Below are 20,005 nucleotides of genomic sequence, written 5' to 3'. Positions count from 1 at the left end.
CTGCCAGGAACCACAATTTCAGCAACATTTGTTTTCTTCATAAAAAGGTACTGTGCCAATCCGATTGGGAGAACGCCACTCCCGTGGTGAAAGTTTGTGAAACTTTCCCAAATTACAGGCCTAATCAGCTTGTGACCCCACAAATGATTCTTTTTCGCCTAAACTACTTCTGAGAACTTTTGCAAAGACTTTACCGTTTGATACCAGAACTGCTCTTTCCTATCCAGAACGCTAGCCCATTGACTTTGGCCTGGCCTATTGACTTGAATTGAACTATTCCGGTGAACTGAAACTATTTGCACTGCCTAGAAAGTATATGTGATCTATTCTACTTACCTTTGTCCTTTTTGCTCATTGCTAAGTAACTGACTGCCCCTTTTGTTTAAAGGGGTCCCGGTCTTCTTTTTTTGCCATTTCTTTTTGGAAATGTCCTACTAGTGTGTGCCTCTGTGCACCAAACCAGGTTTGGTCCCTTTGTTTGTGTGCCTTTGGCATCGGAGTGTCTGGGGTGGGCAGGAAGTGAGGGAGGTGCCCGAAACTCCCTGTGCTTAGTCTCCTAGCATGATTGGCTGGCTGACTGTCCGGCAAGGACAGCCAACCTGCTGGGTGAGAGACAACTAGGCTGGAATGAAAGGGAGAAAACTGTGTAAAAGGTGATTCTCCAGGACTCGAAGGCAGAGTCGACCACTGGAACGAAAGAACCGAAGACGAGCTAGAAGAGGACGGCTGCTGCAACCACTGGACCGTTGGTTTGCCTGTTGAAGCCCTGCTGCAGGTCCGAATCGCCACAACTCCATTCGACAGAGAAGCTCCTTCAATGGACGGCTTCTTCCTTTGAGTTGGTGGGACCAATCAGTTCAGAAGACACCTGGATACCATTCTCAATGCTGGTTAAGGTTTAGCCAGTGAGAGGGAAACCAGTTTGTGTTCTTGAATCTACAGCTACTGGAAACGGAAATGACTCTGTTTTGTTTGCTTTCTTCAACGATCACGTGCTTATTCAGGAACTGCCAGGAACCATTACTTGAGCAACATTTGTTTTCTTCATAAAAAGGTACTGTGCCAACCCGATTGGGAGAACGCCACTCCCGCGGTGAATGTTTGTGAAACTTTCCCAACTTACAGGCCTAATCAGCTTGTGACCCCACAAATGATTATTTTTCGCCTAAACTACTTCTGAGAACTTTTGCAAAGACTTTACCATTTGATACCAGAACTGCTCTTTCCTATCCAGAACACTAGCCCATTGACTTTGGCCTGGCCTATTGACTTGAAGTGAACTCCCCTGGTGAAATGAAACTATTTGCACTGTCTAATAAGTATATGTGATCTATTCTACTTACATTGTCCCTTTTGAAGTATATGTGATCTATTCTACTTACTTTTGTCCTTTTTGCTCACTGCTAAGTAACTGAACTGCCATCTGGCTCCTTTTTCAAGGGAGCTCAACCTGTCTCAAAAACCTTTGTATTGAAGTGTATTGGTCTATAATATTAAGTTGTCTTCTTCAGGTGAAATGTTTTATAAATGATTGTGTATTTAATAAGTGTTTTACCAGGAAATCTTGAATATAAGTGTGTACTTGAACCACTGTTATTGACAGTCCTTTGTGTAACTACTTGTGCTGCTCACATTCACTCTTGAGATAAGCCTGGCTGCTCAGCTTGCTACCAACAAACTGTGTGGTACAGACTCATACCAAAGGTTGGTCTGGCTTACACCTGTAGTCCTAATTGTGTGTGGTGATCCCAGAGGGTACTGCATGCAATTCTGCCTAACAAGGCTTAGTCCCACCCCAAAAGGGGCAGTCCAGCCCAAACTGCTTCGTCACATCCCCTCTGCACGAGACTACAAGCATCTCCAGACATGTTCAACCGTGTTGTGGAAGGTTGCCCAGAGCAGTGCCAGTGGTTCAGATTAATTCAAAATCTTCCATCTACCATTTTTTTTTTATTTCTGATTTTAGAGTTGGAGCAGAGTCCAAGCAAAAACAAGCGAGCACAAATCCGAGCCAAAGCTGGATCTACCAAGGGACGGTGGTGAGGATGGTACGATCTACACTTCAAAGATGAACTCTGCAGAAGTCAATAACACCCGTTCTGTTTTTGTGAGATTGATTTTGAGGGAGGAGTGGGACCTCTTCTCTGGCAGCAAGACAGTCCCGCAGTGTGAGGACGCCTATTAGGCGCACACTTTGACATATCATTGTGTCATTGTCTAGCAGTTTAATGGCGAGGCCTGGGCGCAGAAGCCGATCACTCAGCAAATCAGTGTGGATGTAGAACAGGGCTGATCCCTGTGGCACCCCACGAGATGTGGATAGCAGGCCTCGCCTGCAGGGCGTCGCCTTGGTGAACTGAAAGTGCAGTGCCGAAGAATGGTGGCCACTCCAGGGCCTGTCCCCCAAACGCAAAGCCTGGAGAGATGTGCCCCATGGCTGGCCATGTCACATTCTGCTGAGAGATTCAGAACCGCAAGCAAGCACGAGACTTAACCATCCAGCGCATTCATGCCATGCCATGGCCTGCCGCCTGCGCAGTCGCTGTTCCATTCCACATCTGCCAGAAAACCGGATTGGAGAGTCAAGTTAGACCATGTGTAGCGAGATGGTCCGAGTGATGTGTTGCAGCGTACCCTTCAAGGTATGCCTGGAAAACTCATCCCTCTAGTTGGGTGACTATTTGTTAGTCCTGATTCTATAGACAGATCTATTCTAATAGGGATGCGGGCGTTGGACCTTCACAGCATTCTGTGGCTGTCACGGAGCCGACAGGAGAAAATAATCTGGACCAGTTAATGGTTGGGAGTTGGACCCAATGGGAACAACACTCTGCGAGCCTGATCAGAAACAGACCACGGGCCAGCAGTTTCATAAAGTATAGATGCAGTTTTTCCAGATGAGGAAGCTACTTCCATTACCTTGAGCAGAAAAGCATGAAAGTAAATGAGCAGGAAGAGGGTTTAGAAAGTGTGAAAAGAGAAGTTCTTTAAAATGCTTCCGAATATAAAGCGATGACCAATGGTCCATTTTCTTTTTACTTTCTTGAACCTTCTCTATCAAGTCTTGACTAATTTTCCTAACCTCCTACACGTTAATGTTCCATGACCAAGCAACAAGGGTGATTTGTTGAGAAATGGTTGCGTGTAAATCACGGTTTACGGGTGAGAATAGTCCGAGATGCAGATCAAAGGGAATGGAATTGTTGAGGAAACACAGAAGCAGAGAGTTTTTGTAAGGATTCTAGTGGTCAACCCCGACGCGCGAGTCCAGTGTATAGAGAATCGAATAAGTGGAGCGGGGGAGGGAGAACATCTTTAAATCCTTCATGTACCAAGAGGGTCCAAGAGGTAAAAGGGATGCTGTTTGTTGAACACAGCCGAGGGCTAGGAACAGAATCCTGAGGGCCTCCACAGTAGGAGGACATTTGCAGTACAGTAAATGCAGGTTATGTGGATTAAAACCACTCAGTTGGCGCCAGGGATACCTGTGGAGGAAGGGGTGCAAGGGACGGAGGGGTGAAGGACCATGTCAAGAGCTGCAGATCATCCAAGAGGAGAAGAACAGATGTGAGCTGTGGGAGATGCCCGATGAGATGATGTCGATGACGGACTAGAACCATTGCAATCCCACCTTTGCCATTCTAGTATCTCTCTCTTATTGTGGCTTTTATTTTCAGAACAGTGCAAAGGGCCGCTCCTGTTGGACCCCAATGTGTATTTGGCACAGTCCTGTGATATGCACCTCAAAACTGCTGGAGCAGTGGGGGGGGGGGCAGGCTTTAAAGACCCGCAGACCCACAGGGGCATTTAGCAAGGTCTCCTATGCCTTTAGTGGTTGGTGTACACCACGCTAGCCGGCTTTATGGCGATCTGGGCTCGGCTATATGTACATATGAGTTTTATTCAAAATTACCAAAGGTTGGTCAACCTCCGGGCACAAGGCACTTGGCGCACAAACAAGTTTCACTTGAGCAAAACAAAAAGGTGGCTGCTATAAAAACTGGCAAGAAACTCCTTTCAAAAAGGAGCGCTCTTCTAGATGCCTCTTCCGGCCACGAAGAGGAGCACTGGGGCCAATCCAGGGACTTGGATGACTAAAGTAAGAATGCCATTAAGCCGGGAGAGGAAGCGAGCTTCTTGCATTGCTTGGAAGCAGTGACAGAAGTGTACCAATGTTTCTGGCAGCGGACAGAGTAGGAAGGAAGATGGCAACGTGCAACACATTTCTCAAGGGCGGCAGTCATGTTGGTTGACAGCCAATTGAGTTCAAACAGATTTCGTTTTCTCTCTGGTAAATTGGAGACGAGTGCTTTTAACTTAACAAAGAACAATTCCGGAATGGTGAAAATGGTTGCAAAAACTAGAAAGCAATGGAGTTGTTGACAGTAAAAAAAAATGTTTTAAAAAAAGTACTGGAACACTGCTCTGACCGTTCCTGCTCACTTCGACCTCTGCTTGGAATGTAGTCCTTGCCTGCATTCCAGGCAATCCAATTGGCAAGCACGCACCCTTTCTAGCATGCCACACTCGACCCTTCTTCGTGACATGCTTGGGCAGTATGTCATCTCTTCTCTGCATCACCCGCTCCTATCACAGACTGCAACGCATTTCCGCAGCAAAATATTCCTCTGCTTTCTTAAAGCATCTTCAATTCTTTCTCTCCCCTTCGCGTGACTATACGGTCATCAGTAGCGCATTTTCCATGCGACTGAACTTGCAGAGTGCGCCCCATTTGGCTCTCTTCTGCTTAGAGGACCACCGGCATCACTGGCCAGTCTCCAGATGTACACAATGGGCAGTATTTCTATTCCTAAATGCTAGGACATTTTCTATAAAAATCGGTCCCATGAACTTGGTAGCGGGATTGCCCTGCTCTTAACATCGCTGCTCTTTCCATCGCTGCTCCTCTCTCCCTCGGGTTAGTATTCTTCACTTGATTGAATGTCTGTCTGCTAAAGTCGAACGGTCGTCACCTGCCCAGGGGTGGACAGGCCTATAGGGAACTCTGGAGATTTCCCCGTAGGCCTCTGCACGCAGGTTGCAGAGGCCTACGGGGAAAATAGCCCAGTCCACCCCTGTCCGGGTTGCAGAGGCCTACCGGGTAATCTCCAGAGTTCCCTATAGCCCAGTCCACCCCTGCCCGGGTTGCAGAGGCCTACAGGGTAATCTCCAGAGTTCCCTATAGCCCAGCCCACCCCTGGCCGGGTTGCAGAGGCCTACCAGGTAATCTCCAGAGTTCCCTATAGCCGAGTCCACCCCTGCCCGGGTTGCAGAGGCCTACCGGGTAATCTACAGAGTTCCCTATAGCCCAGTCCACCCCTACCCGGGTTGCAGAGGCCGACGGGAAATCTCCAGAGTTCCCTAAAGGCCAGTCCATCCCTGCGTCCAAGCCTCAAATATGGCGGACTTGTACATAGGCTTGGAAGCCCAGAGAGATACTTTGATTGGGTCGACTTCTTGGTTCTGTGCACTTCTTGCCAAGAGATCAGAGCTAGCGTTAGGGGGGGGAAGATGCCAACCTGGGAGCCCACAAAGTCAGAGTAGGATTTAGGACAGAAGATCCTGCCAGAGGCAGCCAAAATGCAGCCAGCTCAGAAAGAACCAGGCTAGCGGGGAAGCAGTAGGATTACTTAATGGACTCGTGCAAATATTGGGCAATTTAGGCAGCCCCTTAATTGAGAATTCCCAACAAAGGGGAAATAGCAGTGCCTGGTGCTCAGACCCGTCAACCGAATGGCAGGTGGAGGAAAGAGGCAAAGGGGGCATTCATGGCAATGAGACAAACCAGGCTTATACGCTGGGAGGAGTGATAACGAGAGTACAATGAGACCCTGTAAGAACTCTTGCAGCTCATGAACACCTTGGCAAGAGAAAGTACCCAATCACAATTCAAGTGCTTGAAAAACAACCTACTCTAGGCGGTCAGGAGGAAAGAAAACTCACAAGGGTGGGGTGAACCACCCAAGATGTATGGTGCAAAACAGCAAAGGTTGTGCATTTGGCAGGCAGGTGTAGTGGCGGGCTGGGAACCAAAGGTGGCCCTGATAAGAATTGTCAAAGTGGTCCAATATTACACCTGTTCAGCAAGCCCAACCCTTTTCCTATGAGAACATTTGGAAATAAAACACAAAAGAGTCCCAGTGTGCAGAGGCCCAACCGGGAAAATCCCCTGAGTTCCCTATAGGCCAGTCCACCCCAGAGTTCCCTATAGGCCAGTCCACCCCTGCCCGGGGTGCACAGGACTACCAGGAAATCCCCAGAGTTCCCTATAGGCCAGTCCACCCCTGCCCGGGGTGCAGAGGCCTACCAGGAAATCCCCAGAGTTCCCAATAGGCCAGTCCACCCCTGCCCGGGGTGCACAGGACTACCAGGAAATCTCCCCAAAGTTCCCTATAGGCCAGTCCACCCCTGCTTGGACGCAGTTTTGCTGTTGGACCGTTACTGTGGCTCCTAATCATTCTGTTTCCAAATCTGCCCATGGTTGCAACTCCTTGTAGGACCCCCGCAACACCCCCGCTCCATTCATAAATATGGCGTATCCACACACTATTTCTCCAACAATCTTCATGACGATGTAGTGAAACCAGCATCGTTCTCCCAGCCCGTGGCTCTACAGTTGACTATTGTTGGTCGGAATTTGTGCGCTCCCTTGGCAGGATCTCGCTCCCATTGCCGTCCATGAAACCCACATTCTATGCTGACGATGCCCCCCCCCCTCGCTAGGAACTAAATTCCCTTGACCAGCAGAAGTACCGCCTGATTACCGCCCTACCATTTGGAGGCCGAAAGGAGACCGTGCTGGATGGTGCCTGAGCTACTCCTTCCATGCAGAGGCGGATCTAACGGTCGTCAGTCAGACTAATGGCGAGTGGGCCCCTGTTCTAGGGCCCGCCCCTTCCACACAGCACAGGGCCCTTAGAGCTGTGGCAAGGTCTCTGCTCACTTTCCCCTTGACTGCTGCCAGAGAGCACACGTGCCATCGCCGTGTGGCTCAGTGTGGATCTTAGCACTGTTTGTCAGCCCTGAGGGAACATGTCAGGCTTTTATGTGACAGCGTTCACAGCATAAACAAAGCCAAACAAGGTTGGTGCAAAATGAAGAGGGGGGTTGGTCACTGATGGGGAAAAAAAACCACCACAGTTCTTGTGGCGTGTTTTGCATGTTAGTTGTCGCAGGGTTAGGGCTTTGTTATATACAAATGTCAGTATCTTCTTCAAAATACATGCTGCAATACATAGGTTTTTAAATATTACGACAATCCGCATCAGCACGTTGTTCTGTGTTGCTTTTTTTTTTTACTTTTCCTTTATTTAGGAACTTTACGGAGCACAGCCCTACCCTAGAAGGCGCCATAAAAGCACTTTTCAATGGAAAAATCCCATAGGAAACGTTTTGTAAATCGGGCACATAGGGGTGTGGTATGATTGGGGAGTGTCACAGCATTCTATCATCTTTTGGGAAAAAAAACAAATGAATAAACTAATAGATACAGCATCTGGTCCTGCAGCGATCACAAGCAGCTCTTCACACTGTTGTCACAAACATCAATGCTCTTCTTGGTTGGTTTTTAACACCGTCCACATTGATCTGTTTTGCATCTAAAGTACACGCAGATACACAGTATTGTAAAGGGCTCTGTAATTCCATACTAGTTCACCCTTATACAGAGCCGAGGTTTTCACTCTCCAACTCGTGCAGCAAAAGCTTAACACTATGAAATGCTGCCATTTTGCAATGCATGGCTGCAGCAACGCCCGCACAAACACAATGACATCACTTTTCTGCTACAAGGACGCGTATGTCCTCTAAGTTTACAATATTTAGCATTAATAGCAAAGCCTGCAGAGGAGACCCAGCTGTTTCCAGTTAGCTAGACCCCTAGGTAGCTGTAATGAAGACAACTTAATAAAAAATTGCTTTTGTCCCTAAAGTTTGCCATTGTGCACTGTGACCACAGTTAACTCCGCCCACCCAAGGCTCCGCCTCTATGACCCCCCCACCTAGGGCCCTGTGTCAGGTGCTGCCCACGGGGCCCTTTGCCTTAAATCTGCCACTCCTTCCATGTCTACCTCTGCTAAATATGTTGGGCTTCTATCTGGACTCCTAGCTCCCTTTGCGTGTCTGTGTTCAGAAATCGGCAACTTTGGTTTATTTTCCGTGCACGTGACTTGCTTCGTTTGCTGTTGCTACCATTTCTCTGGTCTGCGTTCCTTTTCCAGGCTTTTCCTATCTCTAGGATTGACTCTGGGAAACTCTGACCTGGCTCCTCTGCCTCAACCTACTTCCGCTCCTTCGAAGGCAAGACTTCATGCGGCTGCCAGGCTGGTATGGAGGCCACAGAAACTCAACCACATCAAACCGGGGATCAAGCAGCTGTGTTTGCTCCCTTTTGCCCTTTGCAGCCCGTGCAAAAATCATGTCTTGCAAGTGAGACTGTGCCGCGTGCTGGTGCCCCCACCGAGCTGCTGCGAAGATGGTGAAACGGAGCCCTATCGGAAGGATTCATGGATCTCTGAAAATCCCAAAGTGTGACGACATATGTTGTGTTTCTGGAAAGCCAACATTCTCTTATGCTCCTTTTTCAGAGCTCCTGTCACATTTTGGAAGCAGCTACTTCGGCCAAAGGAATTTTTTTAACTATCATTTAGGAAGACCTCTGAAAGTTGCAGAGCACTAAATATACCCTTGTAGGCACTGTGCAGCTCTTGTCCACCAGGCAGACGGTGTCAAGGCTGAAGTTCTGAACTTGTCGATCTGCGGTTATGGTTGACGGGCTACAATTTTGTATAATTTCCCGGTTGTAGTAGAGTTGCGGCTTATTACACTGGTGATGAGATTCAGGGGGGGACTGGTGAGTTAGGCTGCCCCACCAATAAATCTCCGGCCTGTTCTTGATAATCTGCCCTAGAAATCTCCGGCCTGTGCATTATAATCTGTCCTGGCAATCTCCAGCCTGTGCTTTATAATCTGTCCTGGCAATAGCCGGCCTGTGCTTTATAATCTGTCCTGGCAATCTCTAGCCTGTGCTTTATAATCTGTCCTAGCAATTTACGGCCTGTGCTTTATAATCTTTCCTACCAATCTCCGGCCTGTGCTTGATAATGTGCCCTAGCAATCTCCGGCCTGTGCTTTATAATCTGTCCTAGAAATCTCTCGCCTGTGCTTTATAATCTGTCCTGGCAATCTCCGGCCTGTGCTTTATGATCTGTCCTAGCAATCGCCAGCCTGTGCTTTATAATCTGTCCTAGCAATCGCAGGCCTGTGCTTGATATTCTGTCCTAGCAATCTCCGGCCTGTGCTTTATATCTGTCCTGGCAATCGCCGGCCTGTGCTTTATAATCTGTCCTGGTAATCTCCAGCCTGTGCTTTATAATCTGTCCTAGCAATTTAAGGCCTGTGCTTTATAATCTTTCCTAGCAATCTCCGGCCTGTGCTTGATAATCTGTCCTAGCAATCTCCGGCCTGTGTTTACTAGTCTGTCCGAGCAATCTCCAGCCTGTGCTTGATAGTCTTTCCTAGCAATCTCCGGCCTGTGCTCGATGATCTGCCCTAGCAATCTACGGTCTGTGCTTTATAATCTGTCCTAGCAATCGCCAGCCTGTGCTTTATAATCTGTCCTAGCAATCGTCGGCCTGTGCTTGATATTCTGTCCTAGCAATCTCCGGCCTGTGCTTTATATCTGTCCTGGCAATCGCCGGCCTGTGCTTTATAATCTGTCCTGGCAATCTCCGGCCTGTGCTTGATGGTCTGTCCTAGCAATCTCCAGCCTGTGCTTGATAGTCTGTCCTAGCAATCTCCGCCTGTGCTTGATAGTCTGTCCTAGCAATCTCCGGCCTGTGCTTGATGGTCTGTCCTAGCAATCTCCGGCCTGTGATTGATAGTCTGTCCTAGCACTCTCTGGCCTGTGCTTGATAGTCTGTCCTAGCACTCTCTGGCCTGTGCTTGATAGTCTGTCCTAGCAATCTCCGGCCTGTGCTTGATAGTCTGTCCTAGCAATCTCCGACCTGTGCTTGATAATCTGTCCTAGCACTCTCGGGCCTGTGCTTGATAGTCTGTCCTAGCAATCTCTGGCCTGTGCTTGATAGTCTGTCCTAGCACTCTCTGGCTTGTGCTTTATAATCTGTCCTGGCAATCTCCAGCCTCTGCTTTATAATCTGTCCTAGCAATCTACGGCCTGTGCTTTATAATCTGTCCTAGCAATCTCCGGCCTGTTTTTACTAGTCTTTCCTAGCAATCTCCGGCCTGTTCTTGATAGTCTGTCCTAGCAATCTACGGCCTGTGTTTACTAGTCTGTCCTAGCAATCTCCGGCATGTGCTTGATAGTCTTTCCTAGCAATCTCCGGCCTGTGCTTGATGGTCTGTCCTAGCAATCTCCGGCCTGTGCTTGATAGTCTGTCCTAGCAATCTCCGGCCTGTGCTTGATAGTCTGTCCTAGCAATCTCCGGCCTGTGCTTGATAGTCTGTCCTAGCAATCTCCGGCCTGTGCTTGATGGTCTGTCCTAGCAATCTCCGGCCTGTGCTTGATAGTCTGTCCTAGCAATCTCCGGCCTGTGCTTGATGGTCTGTCCTAGCAATCTCCGGCCTGTGATTGATAGTCTGTCCTAGCAATCTCCGGCCTGTGCTTGATAGTCTGTCCTAGCACTCTCTGGCCTGTGCTTGATAGTCTGTCCTAGCAATCTCCGGCCTGTGCTTGATAGTCTGTCCTAGCAATCTCCGGCCTGTGCTTGATAGTCTGTCCTAGCAATCTCCGGCCTGTGCTTGATAGTCTGTCCTAGCAATCTACTGCTTGATGGCCACTCACACAATCTCACTATTGAGATGGACTGCAAGGTGCCAACCAAGGTCCAAGTAATATGATGAATTCATAAATTTGGTACAACATTTCCCCCCCCTTTCCATCCAGTATCGCCTGCCCCCTCTCCTCTACCCTCACCCTACAGTTAGGAACCAGAATCCAGTGTGTCCGCTTGCAAAAACGCCAGGATTTCTAACCATCTTGACACCCTGGACGGAGAGAACGAGTCAAAATGTAAGGAAATATTGTTCAAAGCCATGCATTCGGGAATGTTGTACTGGAGGCCAGCAGACCGAAGAGAGGTTTGGGGGGTGTTTTAACCAATTTCGTCCCAAACTTCTACACTGCAAGAAGTTGAAGAATGTTTGAGGCCACCGTTAATGGTGGAACTCCCGGTAAAAGTATCCTGTCTTACCAGTTTGGTATCAGGGTGGAGGCCTCGTTTGAGGTGTTTTGTCCAGTTGTGGGTGCCACAGCAACAGAAGGATGAATGGAGAAACGAGAATGAGCAGAGCAGGACCATCCGCATGGTGAGGGATCTCATAGTCCCGTAAACCCCTCCGGGGAGGTCGTACACTAGCGGAGCTGCGCACCGTCCATAATATGTGCGCCTCTGCGACAGAGGTCTACAACCTGCTGATGTTTGGGGATAGTATGCCCATGAACCCTCAGCAGTGGCTGTGCGAGGTGGGCTCATGGGAGTTGTACTCCAAAAGCTTTGACGCAATCTCTAGTGTAAGGCAACATATGAGCAGGCGAGTTGGTAGAGCCTCAGGAGTAGCACCAGGAAGCTCTTTACAGGATAGGGTGTGACCTCTTTCCAGCAGGTCAGAATCAAAACCTGGGGCAGGTTCAGGGCTCTAATCCGTGTGCCAGCTGGAGGCTTTGTTCCTCTGGAGGATAGCTCGGGGGCAATGCGTTGGTGTTGGAAGCAAGACAGCGCAGAGCAACACAAGTTCGAATGCAGGTCCTGCGCTTCGAGACTGGTCTCCGGTATTAAGCTCATTATAAAATATTAATGAAGGTAGGGAAACGGGCAGACTCGGTTGTGGTTATGGACCGTATCTATCCTCTGTAACTATGGATGATGGTAAATGGGCAATTCCACCTGACCAGCTCTTGCCACACAAGCCCCTGTCTGAATACTCACAAGGCAGAGTAGGTTTGCAATTTCTTTTCCCCCTCCACTGTATTTATTATCTTATGTTGATTAATGTCTCTCAATAGCATGTTTCCGCCCTGTTGCCCTGTGGGCGCTTTGAAACAGAATTTACTTGCTGTATATGATATGATATTGCATTTATAACGCGCCTATACATTGGTGTTTCAAGGCGCGACGAGGCAATGGAGGGGGGAAGACAAAGGGAAGACAGAAAACGATCCTACTAGGCCAGGTGTGATTCAGATCGCGCAAGTGCATGGGGAGGGGGAGAGGTAGATGTGCGTGGGGAAGGAAGAGGAGAAAAGTGCAGTACAAGGGATAGTAGAATAAATAAGATAAAGACGGCCACTGGTGGCAAGTGCAAGGTAAGTGCTGACATAAGTGCTGGTAGGGGGACTGTAGGGATACAGAAAAGCAGTCCCCAGGTGTCGGGGTAGCAAGTGAGGCAGTGCAGGGGGGCAACTGGCGGGGCCTGGGCCCGAGAATCAGAAAGGCTGGCCAGGTAACCGGTGCAGTTTCTGCCAAGAGTTTAGCAGGGGAGAGGGGGCGAGAAAGCAGAGGCAAAGAGGAAGGTTTTGAGGTGCGTCCAGAACCGGAGATGGTTCTCCTCCTGTTTCAAGGAGACAGGAAGGCTGTTCCAGAGGGAGGCCCCTGCCGAAGAGAGAGTTCTGCCACCAACTCGTATAAGCTCCTAACAAGCGAACAATAAATAAATAAATAAATAAATAAGCTTGAGCCTGCCTAAAGCTGGAAAAATAAGCGGGTATCTCCAGCTTCATGACGCAGACCTCCACTTCCAGCCTGTGATTTAGCTCTGCATGAAACAAATGAAGTGGGGCTAGAGGGTGGCCGACTGTCTTTAAGCTTGGGATTTTTTGTTGTTGTTTAAATGTTTTTTTTAGTCCCAACCATACAAGGCATAAAAGGATTGCAATTAAACTCATCAAATTATTAGAGCAGTAAATTAACAAATGTGCATAATAAACTGTCTGTTGGAATACATGAAGGTTTTGCATGGATATGAGTGAGGTTAGTGTATATGAATATTTAAATTTTGGGGCAGTAGCGGGGAATAAGAGGTATATCAAGACGAGACGGGGCAGACGGAGCATATACAAGAGGAAGGGTAGGAATAAGAGGGAAAAGCATAGGGATGAAGCGCATAAACTTGACTTATTGGGTATCGACTAAGCAGAGGTATCACAGGCTAAACAGTCTATGAAAGGTTTCCATTTCAATTCATGCTTTAGTAGTAGCGGAGGAGTGTACGAATTGCATCTTTCTAATTTATGAATATTACGTATTGAATTCCACCACACCTTGTAATTAAGTCGGTCTACATTTTTCCAGTTGGACGTTATAGTTTTGATGGCGACTAACACAAGGAGATTAAACAAATGACCATTATTTTTATCCATAATATGTATTGGCGTAACATTTCCAGTATAGAGAACTTGCGGACAAAAATCAAACTGTAGGTGATCATTTTCTTTTAGCGAGTTCCACACACTGAGCTAAATAGGTATAACATATTTACAATCGAGAACCATATGCTTAAAAGTTCTTGTAGATTGAAGGCAGCTCCAACAGTTCTCATTTTGCGTGGAGCCGCATTTGAAAAGTAAAGAGGGGGTGATAGACGCTCTATGGTGAAGGAAGCAAAGGGTTTGCAATAGACTCGCTGATGAGGTGTTTCTGGATATGTGGTTCCATGCTGGAGGCCATTGTAGTTGATGGTCTTGCAGAGCGCAGTCTTGTTGCCGAGCCTGATAGCAGTTTCGCATATTTTCCATGGAAGGCATCTCCAAAAGAGCTTTATGGAACAGGGAGGCCATTCTGTTGGAATTGTGCAATGATTGTCTATCTACATTGGCCGCAGTATTACGTCTGAGGGGGTCATAGTTTTCTACAATTACATCAATGATGGACATGTATTGTTGCATGTATGAGAAGGGGACATGGAATTTAGTAGCAAGCTTGTTAAAAGTAACTGGCACAACATGTACAAACATTTTATTAAGATATTTGATGCCTAAAGAGAGCCACAGCCTCCAGAAAATGGACCATTTCTTAACTCTAATCAGCGAATTAAACCAAAGATATGAGATATTTTTGGAGGGATTTGAAGCATACGGAAACATATAGGTTCTGAGGTAATGGGCAGATAGGATAATACTTGTGCATTTTCTAAATCTATTTTTCGTTTTGACGAGGTAGCCAGAGGTAGAGGGGACACCATGGCTCTCTCCAGACCCAGCCATCGAGGCGCATCATTGGACTGTTCATGAGTAAACCATAGCTGTACTTGTTTCAAGACAAAAATATTTTTTTAAACACGGAAATCCCACTCCCCTGACGATACGTGGTGTTTAGCGTTTGCATAGTGATATTCTGTGTTTCTTATTTCCCCATAGACATGTTATCAAACACAAATCTAGAGATTTGAAGGAGGAGGAGGGAAGAGGTGTTGGTAGAATATACAAAGAGAACATGATAATGGGAGAAATCCTCATTTTAATAGATTCTAATCGGGCCCACCGGGACAAGTACAGGGGCGACCAAGAGTTAGTGATCTCTTAGAGATCCTTTATTATGTTTGGTAATATCTTTGATAGAATTGGAGATATGGATGCCTATATATTTTAAGCCGGTAGGACACCATTTCACACCCGTAGCGTGTGTGATGTTTCGTGCATTGCACATTGAGAGGTAAGCTTTCCGATTTGTCACCGTTAAGCTTATGGCCGGATGCTAAAGAGAATTGTGAGATGATGTCTGCAAGATGTGGTAGGGAGGTATCCCGGTTCTTTAGCGGCAGTGATATATCGTCCGCATATGCCGCTGTTTTAATCTGCACATTGCCGCACTGTATACCCATTATGCTGTCATTTTGTCTAATTCCTTCTAAGAAGGGGTTCTAAGGCTAAAAGGAAGAGGAGTGGGGAGAGTGGACATCCCTGACGTGTGCCTCTGAATAAGGGGGTGGGGGGAGTATAGAGACATTTGCCCATTAATGAAAATGGCAGTTTTGGGATTAGAACAAAGTATTTTTATTATGAAAATGAAGGGGGTATCAAGGCCATGCCATTTGAGGGCTTCAAACATATAATTCCATTTGATTCGATTAAATGCTTTTTCCGCATAAAGGGAGGATTGGGATTTTTAATGGTGTATTTTGAAATGTGTTTCCAATGCTTATGAAAGCAAATGTTTAATATGTTTTTAAATGTTTTCATATGTTTTCAAATGACTAAAAGGTGACAGAATGTTAGAAAGGTCCAGCAATATCTCACACTTGGGTGGGGTTAATTTGAGTAGTGTGTGTGTGTGTGTGTGTGGTGTATAATTCTAATGTGTTGTCCTTGCATTTTGTTGCAGCCCTGGAGGACGGCACGGCTGTGGACATCTTCTCCTTCGGGATGTGTGCACTTGAGGTACGTGTGTGTGTAGCATTCAACACTTGGGGTCCGCATCAGCCTGCTTATACGAGCTCCCAATTCTGGCTAATCACAGGGGCAGGTAGATTAGGTTATTTGCATGAACTGCAGTGTGGGTAAACTGGAGAGTCAGGATTAATAGTAGGAACTTACTTGAACAAAGTGGAAAAAGTCTCCAGTTTGGCAGCAGATCAGGTATCTACTAAGATAGTGTGAAGGTTGATGCAAAGGGTGACTCTACACGTGCAGTCTCTGTAGTACCGCTAAGCTTTCTCGCCATTGCTTGAAACACCTGTGTATAGGCGCGTTACAAATGCCATATCATATATCATATCATTGCTTGCCATGGTCCGTGGCTACGTGGACAGTGCAGTCAGGTTTGCTCTCTCTCCGTACAGTGCATGGGCTGTGGAGTCCCGGAGGCGATGCTGCTGCTGTTGTACCCCTCTGTCTATAGCTGGAAATGCCTGTGCGCTGGCACCCGCTCTGGTGTCGCCTGCACTTGACCTGGTATTTAGGTATATAAATGGGGCAGCTGAGTAGAACTTGCTATGTCACCACCTTTGATTACCATGTTTCCTTTCTGGGTGGTATAGCCCGTTGGATGTCATCATGCTTTTCAGATTGATCAGCAGCTGTGGCATGGCTTACGCGTCTTGTATTCTTGTTTTGGAGCAGTGGTCATTGTAGTACATTTCAGCCTGGAGTTGTGTCTTTGTGAGTGGAAGTGGATGACATGGCTGGATCATGCACCAGGTGCAATGGGTGAGTGTGACCGGTTGGCCTGGAGCAGTTTTAAAGCCAGGAAAGCGATCCCTGTGCGTGCGTCTAGATCCGAGCAGGAGTGGTCATGCTGTCTTGTGTTCTGCAATTTGACCATTGAGATGATGATGATGATGGGAGACACTGGTCCAGGCGAGCAGACCTGCCTAAGAATGGTGCCTATGCAGTATGTGGGTTGTCAAGTACATCTCGTTGTACGCAAGTTGGACCTATTTGTTGGCGAAGGGGGAATTCGTGCACAGGTCACGGATGTGATTTAAGGACAAACTGTGTCTCCTGCCCTGGGTCTGGTGAGTGCTCTTCTGGTTTGGCTTTACATGCACTTTTCATCTGCAAGTATCAATGGCGTAGATTCAAGAGAATTAGGGTGTCGGTGGTGGGCAACCGAGCCAAGGTTCTAGCCTGATTTCTTTAGTGTTAGTTTGTACAGTAGCTGCCAGAGAATTCCACCCAGTTCTGATGCTGCTGTGTGGTCCGAAGTAAAGGAAAAGGCCCAAGTGGACCACCAGGGAGATTTACAGAATTATTGTAAATGCCCAGCTGCTGAAGAGTCTGACCTTTGATGTTCTCTTTTCATTTGAATCTGTTATCATTGTGCAAGTTACTTGCTTGTAGTTTAGCTGTTAAAACAATTTACATGTATTTATTTATAACGCGCTCCATGGACCCGGAGGCATGATGGCGCATGCAGACAAAAAGACAACATACAAATATACAACATAAAACATAAAATGAGGCCAAACGGTAAAAAGTAATGGGTCCATAGCTAGGGGAGATCAGTTCAATACAATATTTAATTTAGAAGTCAGTGATAGAGGATTCAACTTGATAATGTTATGCAAAAACAAGGATAGGCTACTGGATCCACATCCCACTACAATGCAGTCCGTGTTCTCTGAGCTGCACTCGTTCCCGATATGTATTCTCCTAAGAACCTTCAGGTCCTGAGGTCTAACGCAGTTGGATATCACTTTTCGATTAAGCCAAGCTAATATTTTGTTCTTAAGGACCTCCCTGGATTCAGACTGAGCTGGTTTCGTCACATTTGTAATGCCGGAATTTCTGGGATCCGAAGTAAAGCTCCTAAGCTTATAGTCAGTCATTTTCCCCATAGCAGAGCTCTTGATCCGTAAGTCCTTGTTCATTGAAAAGTCCATGGTCTCAAACCTATTGATCTCAGGACATGCAACAGAGACTGCTAGTTTCACTTGCTGCATAGACCTCAATGGCGGTAACTCAGAGGTGTCAGTTTGACAGCCCTGATGTGTAACCCCTGCTGAATAGCTGTTGTTTGCGAGTATTTATCCATTGTGTTATGTGCAGGTTGTAGTGACTTATGGGGGCTTGATATTTCCAACTCATAAGGTTTTGAGCCCACCAATGCCACCCAAGACAAACTCTGCAAGGTCTGAACAGGCTGCTAGGTCCAGCAGAAGCCTGTTCTTATGGAGCAGCCAAGTGTCAGGAACCTTAGATCTATCCAACCCCCTCTCAGTTATGTTTGGAGTCATGAGTCCTGACTGTCCCGTTTTTGAAGATTGGTGACTTGATGTCGATTGGTCACTCATCTGATTGTAGGCTTCGGATTTGTCAGGTGCCTCGATCTTAGCGTGCCCCCTTTCTCTGCATCAAGATCATCAAAGGGATTAAGTGCAGGTGGTGTAGGGGAATGCGTACAGGATTGTATTGCATTCCCACTTTTCCCAGATGCACCAATTTAATTTTTTTTCTTTTTTGCTGGAAAAAAGATTAAGAAGGAGCTGGTCCTTCTGGAGCTTTCATCTCCTTTTAGCACTTAGAGCAAGAACCTCAGAGAATCCACTGCCCCTCCCATGGGGAGCCAAAGAAGGTGAGCGGGGTAAGGAACACCCTCCAAGCATATTGAGGACTGGAAATCTCTGTATTCTCTTGGTCTTTGGGCTGGACAGTAGCTTTATCCCCACTTAAGACGCTCTTTGGCGTCAGACCTGACATAATGGCAACAGAACTGCAGCGAAAATGCAGAGGCACTGTACCAGCACCACTGGAAATGAGCGGAGGAGGAGCAACGGGAGCTTACCCGACAATAATGCTCCCAGGCCCATCGGAATCCTGAGACGAGCGCTCTGGGCGTGCTACGAATTGCAACAACAACGTATTCCCGCGTGTGACCGCAGGCAGCCGGCAGTAAGTAGCTGAAGGGACAGGAGGTGAAAAAACAGCCGCCGGTCAGGAACTAGGGGGTCGCCGGTCCCCAACCACTGTATGACGCCACACTCACACAGCTGATAACGCGGCCATGCACGCATCGCCAACAAACTCGGCTCGCCGTGCCTGAGTTCTGTCACAGCGAGAGTTGAACTCTGTGTTCCGAGTAAAGCACCCTACAACGATAGAGGAAAAGTCAAGCCGCACCGCCTAACACGGCCACCTCCGACGTGCACCATGGCAGTCAATAGTCTATTTTTACAAGTTCTTCAATTATAAAATTTAGGATTGATGAAATGTTCTGACACTGCACTTGTGCACATTATAATTGCATCTATGCACCCTTTTTCATAGCTTGCTTTTAAATGATTAGTATTTTATTTCATGAGTTGCATGAAAGAACAGATTGCTAGGAAAATAGGTTACTCTTAGATCAGAGGGGCGCAGCTCTTTTACATCACCAGGCAGCGCCTGTCAGACGTAACTAACTTGCACCGAGAAGGCTCTTGTCACAGTACAGCTTGTGTGCCTTCTTATTTCTGAAATAAATATACTGTTTCACACTGCACGAGTAGCGAATATCATCAAGAAATACCTTACCGTATCCCATGAGGACATTATAGAAACAGCCACCAATATATAGAAGGCCTTAAATCACATATGAGCCAGAAGCCAGATGGTATAGTTCATGGCCCTTCCATGCTTCCCTTATTGGAGGCAAAGACCATCAGGGAGTCAGCTATTGGGTTTAGCAGAGTGCCTTTGGCAAGTCACTCAACCTACGTAGAATCCTCAACCAATAAAATGGTTACTCGTATAGTGAGGGCAACTATATTCCCACGCAAGCATAGACTTGTAGTGACCACATTTCCCCTACACAAGGGAATCCCTGATCCAGTTGGAACGTGCAATAAATCGCCTCATTCCTCTCTTTACGAGATGTGCCCTTCTAGGGTGACTGGTACAGACGACCTGATGCGCGAGCCTGCGGATGTCAATCCTGTTTGCAAGGTAAATTCCAATGCTTCAGATCCGAACCATCTTGCGTGGGCTTTGTTAAATGTCTGCTCCGTTCGAGCTCATGCTATGGAAATATTTGCTCTCACTACAGATGGAGATCTAGACACGTTGGCTATTACAGAAACCTGGCTCAGAGATTATTCAGGGCCTTCTATTAAGGCCTCCCTCCCACCAGGTTTCTCTTTGATCACCTAAAGCCGGTCAGCAGGGAGGGGAGGTGGCGTAGCTTTGATTAGTAGGGATTTGGGGAAATTAAAGTCTCTGCTACGTTGGATGGCCGCCGCTTTCACCACGTTTACAATGGTTGCCTAGCAACCAACTTGGGTACACAGCCATAGGCAGTGAGGCAAGCCGGAGGCGGAAGCTGGCCCATCTCGCCTAAGGCCCACGCAGACGAAGGCCCCTTCCTGTCTGCCCCTGTCTGCACCGGCAGAACGGCACAGGACACTGCTCCGCGGAACCCCCTCTATGAACATTTCACCCCTTGCCGAGCCCAATCTCTAGATGCCCAGTAGACTCATCAATGCAGTCGGAACCAAGAGCCTTCTACTCTCATCAGAAACCATCAGACATCCACTACCTCGCACTACACCGGCCAAACACTTTGCCAACTTCCTGACT

At 47.4% G+C, this 20,005-nt stretch overlaps 1 protein-coding gene across 4 annotated transcripts in view; it reads left to right on the top strand.

Annotated features, from left to right (window-relative positions):
* NRBP2 (nuclear receptor binding protein 2) overlaps positions 1 to 20,005 on the top strand; it is a 464,081-nt gene that overhangs the window by 303,844 nt on the left and 140,232 nt on the right. For all 4 annotated transcript variants that reach the window (XR_011278688.1, XM_069621852.1, XM_069621853.1 and 1 more), the window contains exon 9: positions 15,336 to 15,391. Coding sequence is in view for 3 of the 4 variants with exons in the window: in XM_069621852.1 (XP_069477953.1) it covers positions 15,336 to 15,391 (56 nt within the window). In the remaining variant the exon portion in view is untranslated. The remainder of the gene's footprint in view (positions 1 to 15,335; positions 15,392 to 20,005) is intronic.

The sequence above is a fragment of the Ambystoma mexicanum genome, chromosome 5q, assembly GCF_040938575.1.
Source record: "Ambystoma mexicanum isolate Mex_15411 chromosome 5q, UKY_AmexF1_1, whole genome shotgun sequence".
NCBI lineage: Eukaryota > Metazoa > Chordata > Amphibia > Caudata > Ambystomatidae > Ambystoma > Ambystoma mexicanum.
The sequence above is the reverse complement of the archived record's forward strand: the minus strand, read 5'-3'. Positions and strand labels throughout refer to the sequence as shown.